Genomic DNA, 15,623 nt, shown 5'->3' on the forward strand with positions numbered 1-15,623 from the left:
TCATTGTGCTTGTTCATGTTTGTTTGTTTTTGTGGTTTTTATTGTTTTTGTTGTTTTTATTGATGTACTTCTATAATTTCATTTGAGAAGGAGGACAAATAAGGTGAAATAAATCAGGCCTGTTTCTAAGGATCCCTAAAGAATTTAAAGTTTTTTAAATTTTGCCTAAATCCCAGTATTATATCATACATTTTCTTGTCCTATGTTCTAGGTTATAACTGGGAAGATCACAATGATATTGAAGAATATTGTGAAGATTCTGTAAGACAGAGAAGGTAATTTTCTTGTGCATGCTGATACATACCTCTGAATATGCCTCTGATGAAATCTTAATGTGTTCTTGAAACTTTCGTTAAAAATCAAGCACGTAAATGAGCACATCTTTAAGGATACTGATTATTAAATTTATACAAATGTGATACCTCAGTGTCAGGTATTGGATTTGTGATTGCAAGCCATTCTTTAAGAAAGAAAACATGTAAACAATGCCTTAACAGATAGTACCATTTCAATTTCAGCCCCATTCAAACTACACTGCAGAACTGCCAGTCTGTTTGTTCTCATACCATTCAGATAGGGAAAGTGTACACAGTGCATGTGTAATCAGTTTATATCCAAAACGTTCTGATATGCACGTCTGTAGTATACTGATGTTACTTATATACTTGTAGGAATGTTGCTAAGATTATTGAGAATGGAAGTTCATGAATGTTTAAAATGTTGTTGGAGTGAAAACTTAATCCAAATACCACATGTCTATGAGGAACAAAAATTAAAAATGTGTGAATACAATGTATATATCCTTTCTTTGTTATTGTTCCATTCATAGGTGTTATATAGGACATGTATATCTCTGTCTGTCTATCTATCTATCTATCTATCTATCTGTCTATCTATCTATCTATCTATTTATCTATGTTTCTATGTCTCTATCTTTTGAACATAAAGTATATAATTTTCTATACCTAAGTGATATTGACCTAACCTCTGTTGCTCTCTCATAGGATAATTATAAGATCTGTAAAGTTTTCCACTTACAGTAAATTTGTTGAAAGTTTAACATTTTCAATTAATTGATTTCACACTTTCCTTGCAAATACATCAACAAACTTAGATTGCACAATATCCCTATGAGTATTAGTAATGTAGAAAATTTATGATTGTCCTGTTTAATTTCACCAGTGTTGTATGGCTCACATTATTCAAAATTTATGTATGCAATTATTGAGGTAATGCTGTGAATGCCTGTACATTTTCTCACATATGTGAAAAACCTCATACAGGAAAAGGATGGTATAATTTTGAGGTATGTAGTAAATGCTCTTACTGTCAGTGGTATCTTTATAATTATGTAAATAATACTAACAATGAAGCAAACTACCACGGATTTAAACATGATAGAACACAATTATATGTGATTCCTCTTTAGAATGAAAAAAAGTTGTTCAATAAATTCATACAGATAAATGATTCATTAGTAGTATGAATTCGGTAAACCTTTCATATATGCCAGTAACATACACAGGCTTGAAAGTAGTCATACTATAGAGAAACACTCTCACTATATCCAATGCATTGTATCCTATTTGAATTACAGGCATCTTCAAAGGGATAAACCAATTCATACTAGAGAGAAACATTATGAATGTATGCAATATGACGGAGCCTTTGCAAGAAACAATTACCTTCCATTACATAAAAGGATATATACTGTATCCATTGTGTATTATACTAGTCTTCAAACACATAGAAGAACATACACTGCAGAAAAACTCTGTGATTGTAACCAAAGAGGTAAAGCCTATTATTGTCAAAGTCATCTTCAAAGGGATAAATGGAAAGATACTGGAGAGAAACCCTATGAATGTAACCATTGTGGCAAAGCATTTGCACAACACAGTCATCTTCAAATACATAAAAGAACACATTCTGGAGAGAAACCCTATGAATGTAACCAGTGTGTCAAACCCTTTGCACACAAAGGCGATCTTCAAAGGCATAAAAGAACATATACTAAAGAGAAACCCTATGAATGTACCCAGTGTGGCAAAGCCTTTGCACGTCCCAGCCATCTTAAAATTCATAAAAGAACACATTCTGGAGAGAAACCCTATGAATGTAACCAATGTGGCAAAGCCTTTGCACAACAAGGCGATCTTCAGAAGCATAAAAGAACACATTCTGGAGAGAAACCATTTGAGTGTAAGCAATGTGGCAAAGCCTTTGCACAAAACAGCCATCTTCGAAGTCATGAGAGAATACATACCGGAGAGAAACCCTATGAATGTAACCAGTGTGGCAAATCCTTTGCAGAACACTACCTTCTTCACAGACATACAAGAGCACGTACCGTAGAGAGGTGCTATAAATGTAACCACTGTAGGAAAGCATTTTCATCACAATGCAGTCTTCAAGTGCATAAAAGAACACATATGCAAGAGAGACCCTATAAATGTACCCAGTGTGGCAAAGTCTTTGCACGTCACAGCCATCTTAAAATTCATAAAAGAACACATTCTGGAGAGAAACCCTATGAATGCAACCAATGTTCCAAAGCCTTTGCACAAAAAGGTGATCTTCAAAAGCATAAAACAACACATACTGGAGAGAAACCCTTTGAATGTAACCAATGTGGCAAAGCCTTTGCACGACACACCAATCTTCAAAGGCATAAAAGAACACATATGGGAGAGAAAGCCTATGAATGTAACCAATGTGGCAAAGCATTTTCAGAACGAGGCAGTCTTCAAGTGCATATAAGAAGACATACTGGAGAGAAACCCTACAAATGTAACCAATGTAGCAAAGCATTTTCACAACGAGGCGGTCTTCACATGCATATGAGAAGACATACTGGAGAGAAACCCTATGAATGTAACCAATGTAGTAAAGGATTTTTATCACAACGCAGTCTTCAAGTGCATAAAAGAACACATACTGGAGAGAAACCCTTTGAATGTAACCAATGTGGCAAAGCCTTTGCACAAAAGAGCCATCTTAAAATTCATAAAACAACACATACTGGAGAGAAACCCTTTGAATGTAACCAATGTGGCAAAGCCTTTGCACAACACAGCTATCTTCAAAAGCATAAAATAACACATACTGGAGAGAAACCCTTTGAATGTAACCAATGTGGCAAAGCCTTTGCACAACACACCCATCTTCAAAGGCATAAAATAACACATACTGGAGAGAAACCCTATGAATGTAACCAATGTGGCAAAGCATTTTCAGAACGACGCAATCTTCAAGTGCATATAAGAAGACATACTGGAGAGAAACCCTACGAATATAACCAGCGTAGCAAAGCATTTCCATCACAAGGCAATCTTCAACTGCATAAAATAAGACATATGGGAGAGAGTCCCTAAAAATGTTACCAATGTGGCAAAGCCTTAGCATTCTATGGCAGTGTTCAAATTCATAAAAGAACACCTACTGGAGAGAAACCCTATGGATGCAACCAATGTGGCAAAGCCTTTTCACACTATGGCAGTGTTCAAATGCATAAATGAACACATACTGGAGAGAAAGCCTGTTAATGTATCCAGTGTGTCAAATCTATTGCAGAACATGGCCTACTTCAGAGGCATAAAAGATCACAATCTGGAGAGAAACCCTATGACTGTAAACAATGGGGCAAAGCATTTTCAGGACAAGGCAAACTTCACGTGCAAAATCTGTACTAGGCTGGCTCTTCTTTTAACTTTAACAAGTGTATCTGGCCATTGCTCCTTTGTGTTTTGTTTGTTTGTTTTTTGTTGTTGTTTTTTTTCTTTTTCCATCCTTTATCCTCATCTCCTACCCGTAGATTCATTGCCTACAACAAGATAGGATAGAAACCACGATAGAGGAGAAGGACATCCTGAAACCCAATTTCTTGCTTTGACCACAGCTACTAACAAACCACAAAGAATGTTCGTCCATACAGGACCATCAAGTCCCAACCTGACCTCTCAGAGCCTGTGTATATAAGTACCATCTGAAAAGTTCTCCAAATTCAAAACATCACAGAATTGCAGTAATTATCAGTGGCTAGCAAAACCATGCTTCTGGTAGAGTACGTGGCAAATCATGGTGAGCCACTGAGGACACTCAAAAAGCAGACCTGCATCCCCACAACTGGTATAAAATGAAAGCACATCCTTACCATATTCCGCTGACCTTTAAAGATGCCAAAAATTTATATTAATTTTAGAAAAGTTGCATCATCAGTCTTTTTGAAAAATGTTTTTGAAACAAGGAATTTTGTCACCTTGATCCCAGTCTCTTGCATCCTAAGGCAATAACCTTGTTTCCCATGTCATTGCACTTCCTACATCTGGAGTTGAAAGGCTGTATCACAAGGAAGTTTCAAAATTATTCATTTCAGTCATGTAATGATCTGCCTGTTGTTGAAATCAGAAACAAATTTACTTGTTGTTCATGGCTTCTGCCTTCAGGCTAGAACAAGAAGAAGAGTTTCCTGTGTACACTGGAAGTTGAAAGAATGCAGACAATAGGTACCTCACAGATTAAGTTTAAGGGAGTCACCAGCAGAGGTCTCCATCCTGAAGAAGGTCACAATGTGTCAAAAAGAGTGATTTTATAATCGCCAGCATTTATTTACTCATGCATTGATAGGTATACACCTTGGGGAGAATATGCTGAGCCCAACTTTGTTAATCTAGTTGAATCAGTTAAGAAATTTGAATCAGTGGTTATTGGCTATAACTGTGTGTTTCAGGCTACAGAATTCAGCAGCTAATATTGCACATAGTGACAAAATCATACATGATCTTATTGATGCCATTTTCCCTACCAGGGATTGGTCTGCTCTTTTTAAAAGTCACAATGGCTATGCATTGTTTCAACTATATCTATCATTCTCACAAGTCAAGGGTTGGTAACCTCCCCCACACCTTTTTTTCCCGTTTTTCAGTGCGTCACTTCTCTGATCACCTGTTTTGTCTATTCTCCAATTACTCTAGAGAGTTAAGAATTTTATTTTTGTTAAGTGGTATTGTTATTTGATTGTCTTTAGAAGAATTTCTTTTGTAACTTAGACTTGCCATTTACTGTATACTTTCTTTGTATACCTAATCCTGCCTCTGGTAGCCAGTGCCTGAAGAGAGTCATGCAGACCCTTCTAGCTGAGACAATTGAATGACTGTCCTCAATTGAATGAATGTCCTCCTTTGTCTTAGACTTTCTCAGGGAAAATATATATGCAAAGGAACTTCAGAAAGTATGAGTCCACTTATTAACTTTGAAGCTGGTATAATCAAAGCAAAGAAAAGGAGTGGGATGAAAGAGAGAGGTTTCTTACTTTGATAATAGTTTCTAAGGAAATTAACTTATAAAAACTTATTATCTGTAATTTCATGATTTACTAGCTAGTTTGTATGTCAGGTTGGGCACAAACTGGAGTTATCACACAGAAAGGACCCTCCCTAGTGGAAATGGCTCTATGAGATCCAGCTGTAAGTCATTTTCTCCATTAGTGGTCAAGGGTGGGATGGCACATTTTGGGTGGTGCCATCCCTGGGCTGGTAGTCCTGGGTTCTATCAGAACACAAGCTGATCAAGGTAAGGGAAGCAATCAAGTAAGCAACATTCCTTCATGGTTCCTGCATTAGCTCCTGCATCCAGGTTGCTACTCTGAGTGAGTTCTAGTCCTGAATTTCTTTGCTGATGAACAGCAATGTTTAAGTATAAGGTGAAGAAATCCTTTCCTTCCCATCTTGCTTTTTGGTCAGGATGTTTTTTTGAAAGAATAGAAACCCTGACAAGACTCCTGAGTTCAACCAACACAGAAGATCTTGACAATTGTTGTGGCGATGCTTAATAGTAATATTCCAATGTTAAGATCCACATCCAGAGATGTAAGGTGTGAGTCATACTTAGCTTGCTTTAGAACATATGTCTGAAACATGGGTAAATTTTCAACCATAAAGCCTAGTTAATCTTTTTAAAATAATTTTTGAGATAATAATTAAATCATTTAAAGTTTTACTTTCTCCCTATTGTTAAATCTCAAACATTGGCACAAATGGTTGAGGTCTATATTTAATAAATCAGAGATGGCCACACTGTCAAGTTCTCCCAGAATCCCTTGGCCTCTACCTGTTACAATTGATAATTATGAGATGAAGGTTTTATTTATGCATTTTGGTCTTATTCCCAACATTGAATCCCTTATCTTGTTAGAAAAGACAGTTGTGCCTCTGGAAGCTGACATAAATTCAAAACCAATTATATGATCAGTTTTAGAGAAGGTACCATGAGGTGCTGAGAAGAAGGTATATTCTTTTGATTTAAGATGAACTGTTCTATTGATACCTATTAAATCCATTTGGTCCAAAACTTCTCTTGGTTTTACTGTGTCTTTGTTTAGTTTGTGTTTCCCTGATTTTTCCAGTTTTGACAGCAGAGTGTGGAAGTCACCCACAATTATTGTTTGTGGTGCAATGTGTACTTTGAACTTTAGGAAAGTTTCTTTTACAAATGTGGGTGCCCTTGCATTTGGATCATAAATGTTCAGAATTGAGATTTCCCCTCAGTGTGTTGGCGAGGGAAATCCAGCCCTACAAAGGGAAATCTATTTTTCAGAACTCAGAAATCCATCCGTGTCTGCCTCCCAGAATGCTGGGATTACAGGTACCACCGCATGGCTAATGGGAATTTAGTGTTACCTCTTTAAGTGCATCTACCTGTTGACCCACGTTATCCTGTATTTCTTTAAGGGATTTTTGTGTTTCCTCTTTACGGACTTCTACCTGTTGACCTATGTTCTCTTGTATTTCTTTAAGGGAGTTATTTATGTTCTTCTTGAAGTCCTCTATCAGCATCATGAGATGTGAATTTAAATCCAGATCTTGCTTTTCCAGTGTATTGGGATATCCAGGCTTGCTGTTCTGGGAGGACTTGTTTCAGGTGTTGCTTTGATTTCTCTTGTTAATGTTCTTGCATTTGCCTTTTGCTATCTGGTTATCTCTGGTGTTAGCTAGTGGTGCTGTCTTTGATTGTGGCTTTTCTGTCCTGCAAGCCTCTGTACCTGTTCTCCTGGGAGACTGGTACTCTCTGTGTACACAGGTATGTAGGTACTCCTGTGAGAGCAGCTCTCTTGTGATTGCATTTGGGTATGTAGCTCTGTGGTCCAGGATCAGCTCTGGGTGTTCTGCAGTCAGAAATTGGAAGACTCCTTTCCAAGGCTGCTCCTAGGCTCTTGTCAGGGTTTTTGACTGTTTCCTCTGAGCAGCAGGGATGGACCTACGTGTGCTGTCTGACCTCTCTATACTCCTGAGTATTTAGCTTCCTCCCTGCACCACTTGGATATATCATGATTTGGTCGCAAGCCAGAGACAGATGCTGGAAGGCTCCAGCCTTAGGGTTCCACATGTGATCCTCTGAGCAGCAGGGGAGGTCTTACCTGTGCTGACTCACTTCTCTGCACTCCTGGGTGGTCAGCTTCCTCCCTTTGCTACTTGGATATGGTGTTGTAGCAGAGGAAGGTCCCAAGGCAGAGCCTGAAGCCAGAAGGAAGAATTATAATTTAAAAACTAAAAATTATTTTCAACCCTTAATAAAAAAATATGATACAATTCTTAAATAAATAAAAAAAGGTTATCTTGGCCATGATGTCTTAGCACAGAAAGAAAAAAAAAAAACCACAAAACACAACCCGAGATGTGATTAGATCCTGTTCGATGACCAATCCAGCACTGAATGTAATGTCTGTTCCAAGTCTGTAATCATTTTGCCTTTAGCATTGCCTTCACTCATTTATAAGTATCTTCCACGTCAACTAACTTGTCCTCAACAAATGATCATTGAGTGTATTTTAGGATTCAAGCCACCATAAGTATAAATGCAACAACATGGTAGCTCACAATCATCCCTCATGAGATCTTATGACCCCTTCTGATATGTCTGAAGATAGGTATGTTGTACTTACATATAATAAGTAAACCTTTGGGCAGGAGCGAGCAGGGCCATAGCAAGTGGACCAGTGCTAGTGGGACCAGAACCAGAGAAACAGCATCTTCAACACTCAGAGAAAACAGCATCTTCAACAAGTGGTGCCAAGGACAAACCTAGAGTCACTTCATGGGTTCTGGAAAGGAGCGTCTGGGAGCTGGAAAGGTTGACCATCTGTGTTCTGCTTGATACAGCGGTTCCTGTATCAAGAGGCAATCCAATTTCCCCATGGTAATCTGGATCTATCACCCCTCCTAACACTGTTATTCCTTTCTTAGTCTGTTGGTTTAAGGGCATTAGAAGCCCAAAATGGCCAGGGGGAAGTCTGAGCTTCCAATTCAGTGGAATGTTTCTTGTGGCTCCTGGTAGGAGCACTCCCCCCTCTGGAACCAAAACTTCTAGGCCAACAGAACCTAAATTTGTTGGGACAGGAAGCAAAAATTTTCCTAGAGGGTCACTAGGAGTGATAGTGAGTGGAACTATTCCCTTTTCCACCCCTTGATTCCTGGACCCATGGATCCTGGCTATGGGAGAAACTGTACCATATATTGAACGCTGATTCAAAGCATATACTGCCTTCTGACGAACTCTGCCCCAGCCCTCCATGCTGCTGCCACCTAATTGGCGCCATAACTGTGTCTTCAAAAGTCCATTCCATCTTTCTATCAGACCAGCTGCTTCAGGATGATGGGGAACATGGTAAGACCAGTGAATTCCATAATCGTGGGCGACTGTCGCACTTCTCTGGCTGTGAAATGAGTTCCTTGGTCAGAAGCAATACTGTGTGGAATACCATGATGATAGATAAGGCATTCTGTGAGTCCACGGGTGGTGGTTTTGGCAGAAGCATTATGTGCAGGGCAGGCAAATCCATAACCAGAATAAGTATCTACTCCAGTAAGAACAAAACACTGTCCTTTCCATGGGGGAAGTGGTCCAATATAGTCAACCTGCCACCAGGTTGCTGGCTGGTCACCTCGAGGAATGGTGCCACATCTGGGGCTCAGTGTTGGTTTCTGCTGTTGGCAGAAGCAGCTGTAGCCAGGTCAGCCTTGGTGAGTGCAAGTCCGTGTTGCTGAGCCCAAGCATAACCTTCGTCTCGGCCACCATGGCCACTTTGTTCATGTGCCCACTGGGCAGTAACTGGGATGGCTGGGGAAAGAGGCTGACTGTCCACAGAGCAGGTCATCTTATCCACTTGATTACTGAACTCCTCCTCAGCTGAAATCACCTTTTGGTGAGCATTTACATAGGACACAAATATTTTCACATCCTTTGCCCATTTGGAGAGATCTATCCACATACTTCTTCCCCAGATGTCTTGCTCACCAATTTTCCAATTGTGATCTTTCCATGTTCCTGACCATCTAGCCAATCCATTGGCTACAGCCCATGAGTCAGTGAACAGACGTACATCTGGCCATTTCTTCTTCCAAACAAACTGTAATACCATGTGTACTGCCCGGAAGTTCTGCCCACTGTGAAGATTTTCCTTCACCTGTATCTTTCAGGCTTGTCCCAGAAAGGGGTTGTAATGCTGCAGCTGTCCACTTCTGGGTGGTGCCTGCATAATGTGCAGAGCCATCAGTAAACCAGGTCCTAGTCTTCTCTTCTTCAGTCAGCTGGTCATAGGGAACACCCCATGAGGTTATAGGCGCATGCTTGGCAGCAGATGGCATTGTAACAGGAGTAGAAACCATAGACATCTGAGCAACTTTTTCATGTAACTTGCTTGTGCCTTCAGGACCTGCTCTGGCCCGATCATGTATATACCACTTCCATTTGATAATAGACTGCTGTTGTTCACACCCTACTTTATGACTTGGAGGGTCTGATAACACCCAGCTCATGATGGGCAGTTCAGGTCACATAGTAACTTGGTGTCCTATTGTCAAACGTTCAGTTTCCACTAAGGCCCACGAGCAGGCCAAGAGCTGTTTTTCAAAGGGAGAGTAGTTGTCTGCAGATGTCGGTAGAGCTTTGCTCCAAAATCCCAAAGGTCTCTTCTGTGATTCACCTACAGGGGCCTGCCAGAGACTCCAAATAGCATCTCTATCTGCCACTGACACCTCAAGTATCATTGGGTCTGCTGGATTATATGGTCCAAGTGGTAATGCAGCCTGCACAGCAGCCTGGACCTGTTGAAGAGCCTTCTCCTGCTCTGGGCCCCACACAAAGCTAGCAGCTTTCCGAGTCACTCGGTAAATAGGCCTGAGTAACACACCTAAGTGAGGAATGTGCTGTCTCCAGAATCCAAATAGACCCACTAAACGCTGTGCTTCTTTCTTGGTGGTGGGAGGGGGCAGGTGCAATAACTTATCTTTCACCTTAGAAGGAATATCTCTGCATGGCCCACATCACTGTACTCCTAAGAATTTCACTGAAGTAGATGGACCTTGAATCTTGGTCAGATTTATTTCCCATCCTGATACGCATATGTGTTACCAATGAATCCAAAGTGGTTGCTACTTCCTGCTCACTTGGTTTAATCAGCATAATATCATCAATATAATGCACCAATGTGATATTTTTGTGGAAGAGACAAACGATCAAGGTCCCTTCTAACTGTTATGACACAGGGCAGGAGAGTTAATATATCCTTGAGGCAAAACTGTAAAGGTATACTGCTAGGCTTGCCAACTGAAAGCAAATTGCTTCTGGTGGTCCTTATGTACAGGTACTGAGAAGAAGGCATTTGCCAGGTCAATAGCTGCATCCCAGGTTCCAGGAGATGTGTTAATTTGCTCAAGTAATGAAACTACATCTGGTACAGCAGCTGCAATTGGAGTTACTACCTGATTTAATTTTTGATAGTCAACTGTCATCCTCCATGATCCATCTGTCTTCTGCACTGGCCAGATGGGAGAGTTCAAGGGAGATGTGGTGGGAACCACCACCCCTGCATCTTTCAAGTCCTTGATTGTGGCAGTAATTTCTGCAATTCCTCCAGGAATACGATATTGTTTTTGATTCACTATTTTCTTTGGCAGAGGCAACTCTAAAGGCTTCCATTTTGCCTTTCCAAACATAACAACCCTCACTCCACAGGTCAGAGAACCAATATGAGAATTCTGCCAATTTCTGAGTATATCTATTCCAATTATACATTCTAGAACTGGGGAAATGACCACAAGATGTGTTCCGGGACACACTGGACCTACTGTGAGTCACACATCAGTCAAAACTCCTTTAATCACCTGTCCTCCATAAGCCCCTATTCTAACTAAAGGGCCACAAGGTTTTTTGGGATCTCCTGGAATCAGTGTCAATTCAGAAGCAGTATCCAATAGGCCCCGGAAAGTCTGATTATTTCCTTTCCCCCAGTGTACAGTTACCCTTGTAAAAGGCCGTAGGTCCCTCTGGGGAAGAATTGGAGAAAGACTAACAGCAAAACTTTTAGGTGTCTTATCAAGATCCTTCCTCAGGGGAACCCAGCCACCCCTTCAGTCAAGGGGTTCTGGATCTGTAAACTGGCTCAAGTCTGGAAACTGATTCACTGGCCGAGATTGCCTTTTGTCACGATCCAATGCAGCCTTTCTATCATTTGTTTGAGGATTTTTCTGCTTATACAGATCAAACAGATATGCAGTAGGTTTCCTATGTATTTCATCCCTGGAAACACCATGATCGATTAGCCAGCACCAAAGGTCCAAATGAGTCATACCATTATAAATTCCACCTCTCTGCCCATTACGGGGTATGTTATTATAAACATTGTTTTATCTACGCTGTCCATTATAATAACTACAATCACCTTGTCTCTGGCGATTCAATGCTGCCACCTGGTCCTTATTACCTCCGGGCCCAATTAAACCCACTGAATTTAATTCATCTAATTGAACAGCAGCATCTCCAACCCTAAGGTCTGGCACAATGAAAAGGGCAAGAACAAAACTCTTTAAATATGCTGGTGCCCCTCTCACCAGTTTTCGTCTTATAGGACTGGTGAAGGGCATATCTTCTGGACCTTCCCACTGTGGAGGATTAGGTTTTACACAATGTCTCCACTCTAGCATTGCAATTTCCCTAAGCCGTAAAATCCCTTCATCAACAGTAAGCCAAGGGATATCAGGCATCTCCAACTCCTTTCAGTAGGCCATCTTTTGATAAGTACTTCAGGTCATCCAATCAAACAAAGTTTTGACATCTTTTTGAACTGTGCGAGCTTCCATATTAAACCTAGAATCTCCACTCAGAGGGCCCATGCCAATAAACTCAGCCTGCTCTAGTTTTATGTTCCTTCCACCATTATCCCACACCTTTAAAATCTATTCCCACACATATTCCCCGGCTTCTGCTTGAATGAATTAGCAAACTCATTAAGCTCCTTATTAGTACAGTGTATTTCCTCATGGACTACACTTTCTACCTACCCCTTAGGGGGCCTGCTTTGCCTTGAGTCTGGTTATAGGTCTAGAAGAAACTATTGGTGGGCCCTGAGAAACATCAGTATTGTCAGCAAAAGTCCCTGCTGGATTATCAGGCTTTGAGGGATTAATTTCCTCAGGTGGAGAAGGAATTATTTCAAGGGGTGGGGCTGAGGGTACTACTTCTTCAGGTGGAGCAAATTCTTGAAAATCTGAAGATTCAAAATTCTCAATTTCAGCAGGGTCTTCCCACACATCCCCATCCCAAGTTACAGGATCCCATTCTTTGCCAATTAATGCCCTTACTTTAACAGTTGACACCTTCTGAGGTTGAGACTTAAATTTTTGCTGTAATTCAGCCAACCTTATGAGGGCTTCAGTTTGATTTTCTGCTACTTGAGCTCTATGGCTGCTGGAGAGTAGATTCTCTTCAAGGGCACACTTAGCAACTTTTAGATTGTTTACTTGAGTCTGGAGCTTTTCGATTTTATCACACAACTCTTTCCTTTCCTTCATTTTTCCCCCCAGATGCTAAGAGCAACCAGCCAGCAAAATCATTTTCTGATTTTTTTCCCCAACTTGGAGAAAGTATTGTATACCACCGAATCACCTAATTCATCAAGATAATCAAAGGCATTAGCTTCTTTAAGCTTGAGATATAGTTTCATCCAGGGTCTTCAATATTCTCCGAGCTCCCAGGAGGGAGAGAATCTGGAGAAGTTTCAGTAGTTGAAGGTGCTATTGGATCAGCCAACCAACTCCAAAATTTTGAAACATTCATCCTTATACTTCTGCTCCTCTAGAACCACACCTGGTACCAACTTCTGCATTAGTTTGGGTTCTCTAGAGTCCCAGAACGTATGGATAGTCTTTATATAGTTAGGGAATTTGTCAATGACTTACAGTCTATAGTCCAACTCCCCAACAATGATCAGCAGCAGCTGTGGATGGAAGTCCAAGGATCTAGAAGTTTCTCAGTCCCATGAAGCAAGCACAGAAGGAATAGTGAGAGAGAATCTTCCTTCTTCCAATGTCCTTCTATATCTCCAGTAGAGGGTGTACCCCAGATTAAAGACTGTAAATCTCCAGCAGAGGGTGTGGCCCAGATTAAAGGTGTGTGCATCCATGCCTTCAATCCCAAAAGATCTTGAACTTGGAGATCTCCTTGTCTTAGCCACTATGCTTCAATATCTCCATACCAAGATCCAGGTCAGAAACTTATATCTCTGAGCCTCCAAATTAGGATCATAGGTGAGCCTTCCAATACTAGACTGTACTTCATTCCAGATATAGTCAAGTTGACAACCAGGAATAGCCACTTCACCAATTTTAAGTACATTCTCAGCCCTCCACCCTAGGATAAAAATTCCTGCTGTAACCTACTTCCCTGTTATGCCCTAATGTCAGATTCCTGCCTGAAGCCCTGGTCCTTGGCCAATGTCAAGTTCCTACCATGTGGCAAGATACCCCAATATGGCTCTGTACAGAGTTATTTGGTTATCTGGAGTCTAACTTCTTGAGTTCTTTGTATATATTGAATATTAGCCTTCTATCTATAGGTAAAGATCTTTTTTTCCAATCTCTTGGTTGCCAATTTGTCAAAGAGGTGCATTTCCTGTATGCAGCAAAATGCTGGGTCCTGATTACATATCTAGGCTGTTAGTCTATGTCTTTTTATTGGGGAATTGAGTCCGTTGATATAAAAAATATTAAGAAATCATGATTGTTGCTGCCTGTGATTTTTGTTGTTAGAGGTGGAATAATGTTTGTGTGCCTATCTTTTGTGTTTTTGGAAAGATTACTTTCTTGGTTTTTTCTAGAGTGTAGTTTCCCTCCTTGCGTTGGACTTTTCCATCTATTGGGCTTTGTAGAGCAGGATTTGTGGAAAGATATTGTGTAAGTTTGGTTTTCTCTTGGAATATCTCAATTTCTCCATCTATACTAATTGAGGGTTATTCTGGGTATAGTAGGCTGGGTTGGCATTTGTGTTCTCTTTGGGTCTGTATGACATCTACCCAGGATCTTCTAGCTTTCATAGTCTCTGTTGAGAAGTCTGGTATAATTCTGATAGGTCTGCATTTATATGTTACTTGACCTTTTCCCCTTACTGCTTTTAATATTCTTTGTTTTGTGCATTCTGTGTTTTGACTGTTTTGTGATTGTAGGAATTTCCTTTCTGGTCCAGTCTATTTGGAATTCTGTAGACTTCCAATATATCATAGGCATCTCTTTCTTTAAGTTAGGGAAGTTTTCTTGTATAATTATCTTTAGGTTTGGCCTTTTCATTGTGTCCTGCATTTCCTGGATGTTTTGGCCCATGAGTCTCCCCCCCACCCCCCATTCCTTGACTATAGTGCCAATGTTTTTGATGGTATCTTCTGCACCTGAGATTCTCTCTTCTCTATCTTGTATTGTGTTGGTGATACTTGCATCTTTCCTAGATTTTCTTTTTCTTTTTCTTTTTCTTTCTTTCTTTCTTTTTTTTTTTTTTTTTTTTTTTTTTGATTTGGTTTTATTGAGATATGGATTCTCTTTCTAGCCCTGGCTGTCCTCGAACTCACTCTGGAGACCAGGCTGGCCTCGAACTCAGAAATCCACCTGCCTCTGCCTCCCAGAGTGCTGGGATTACAGGCGAGTGCCATCACGCCCGGCTCCTAGGTTTTCTATTTCCAGGGTTGTCTCTCTCTTTGTGGTCTTTGTATTGTTTCTGTTTCCATTTTTATATCCTGGATGGTTTTGTTCAGTTCCTTCACCTGTTTGCATTCAAAATAGACATTTCATTATTTTATTTTATTTTTTTACTTGTGTTGTAAGAACCCAAAAACCAAGGGTACCCCAGCACCCCACACCCCGGAAGGCGACACCCAAATCACTTGCGAGAAACGGTCTCGATGCAATAGCATGAGGATTTCTTTATTCTAGAATTCTGGGTTCCATAGCCGTGCACCACGCAGGGTTAGAGGACCGTGGACCCCGAGTGCCGAATTGTGACAGCTTTTATAAGTTTACAACAGAGCCCACAAATCACAAACCAATCATTTCTTAGCATGGAGAGCCCGTGAAATGTGAGCCAATTGATTTGTACCATTCCATAGTTTTTAGGCCAATCAGTTTAAATTATTATAGCCAGCTATAGGACCAATTAAGAAACTATAGGACCAATTAGTTTCTTATAAAGTCTACAGCTGCCTGAACTCCTGCTTAGAGGTAAAGGTGTAAGTTTACAGAAGCAAGATAAGCTTAGCCCATTTCCAGTTAACCTATGGGGCCAGGATCACCTATTTAAGGCCTTTC

General features: G+C 40.4%; 1 protein-coding gene across 3 annotated transcripts in view; it reads left to right on the plus strand.

Annotated features, from left to right (window-relative positions):
- LOC127673655 (zinc finger protein 431-like) overlaps positions 1 to 15,623 on the plus strand; it is an 826,992-nt gene that overhangs the window by 787,988 nt on the left and 23,381 nt on the right. Inside the window, exons 4-5 of one of the 3 annotated variants that reach the window (XM_052169428.1) lie at positions 212 to 275; positions 1,598 to 6,296. The exons of 1 other annotated variant lie outside the window; for it this stretch is intronic. In XM_052169428.1, the coding sequence (XP_052025388.1) occupies positions 212 to 275; positions 1,598 to 3,374 (1,841 nt within the window). In that variant the 3' untranslated portion in view covers positions 3,375 to 6,296. Of the gene's footprint in view, positions 1 to 211; positions 276 to 1,597; positions 6,297 to 15,623 lie in introns of those variants that run through there. One more of the 3 variants, XM_052169430.1, reaches the window with a different exon arrangement.

Source organism: Apodemus sylvaticus, chromosome 23 (assembly GCF_947179515.1).
Source record: "Apodemus sylvaticus chromosome 23, mApoSyl1.1, whole genome shotgun sequence".
In the NCBI taxonomy this organism is placed as follows: domain Eukaryota; kingdom Metazoa; phylum Chordata; class Mammalia; order Rodentia; family Muridae; genus Apodemus; species Apodemus sylvaticus.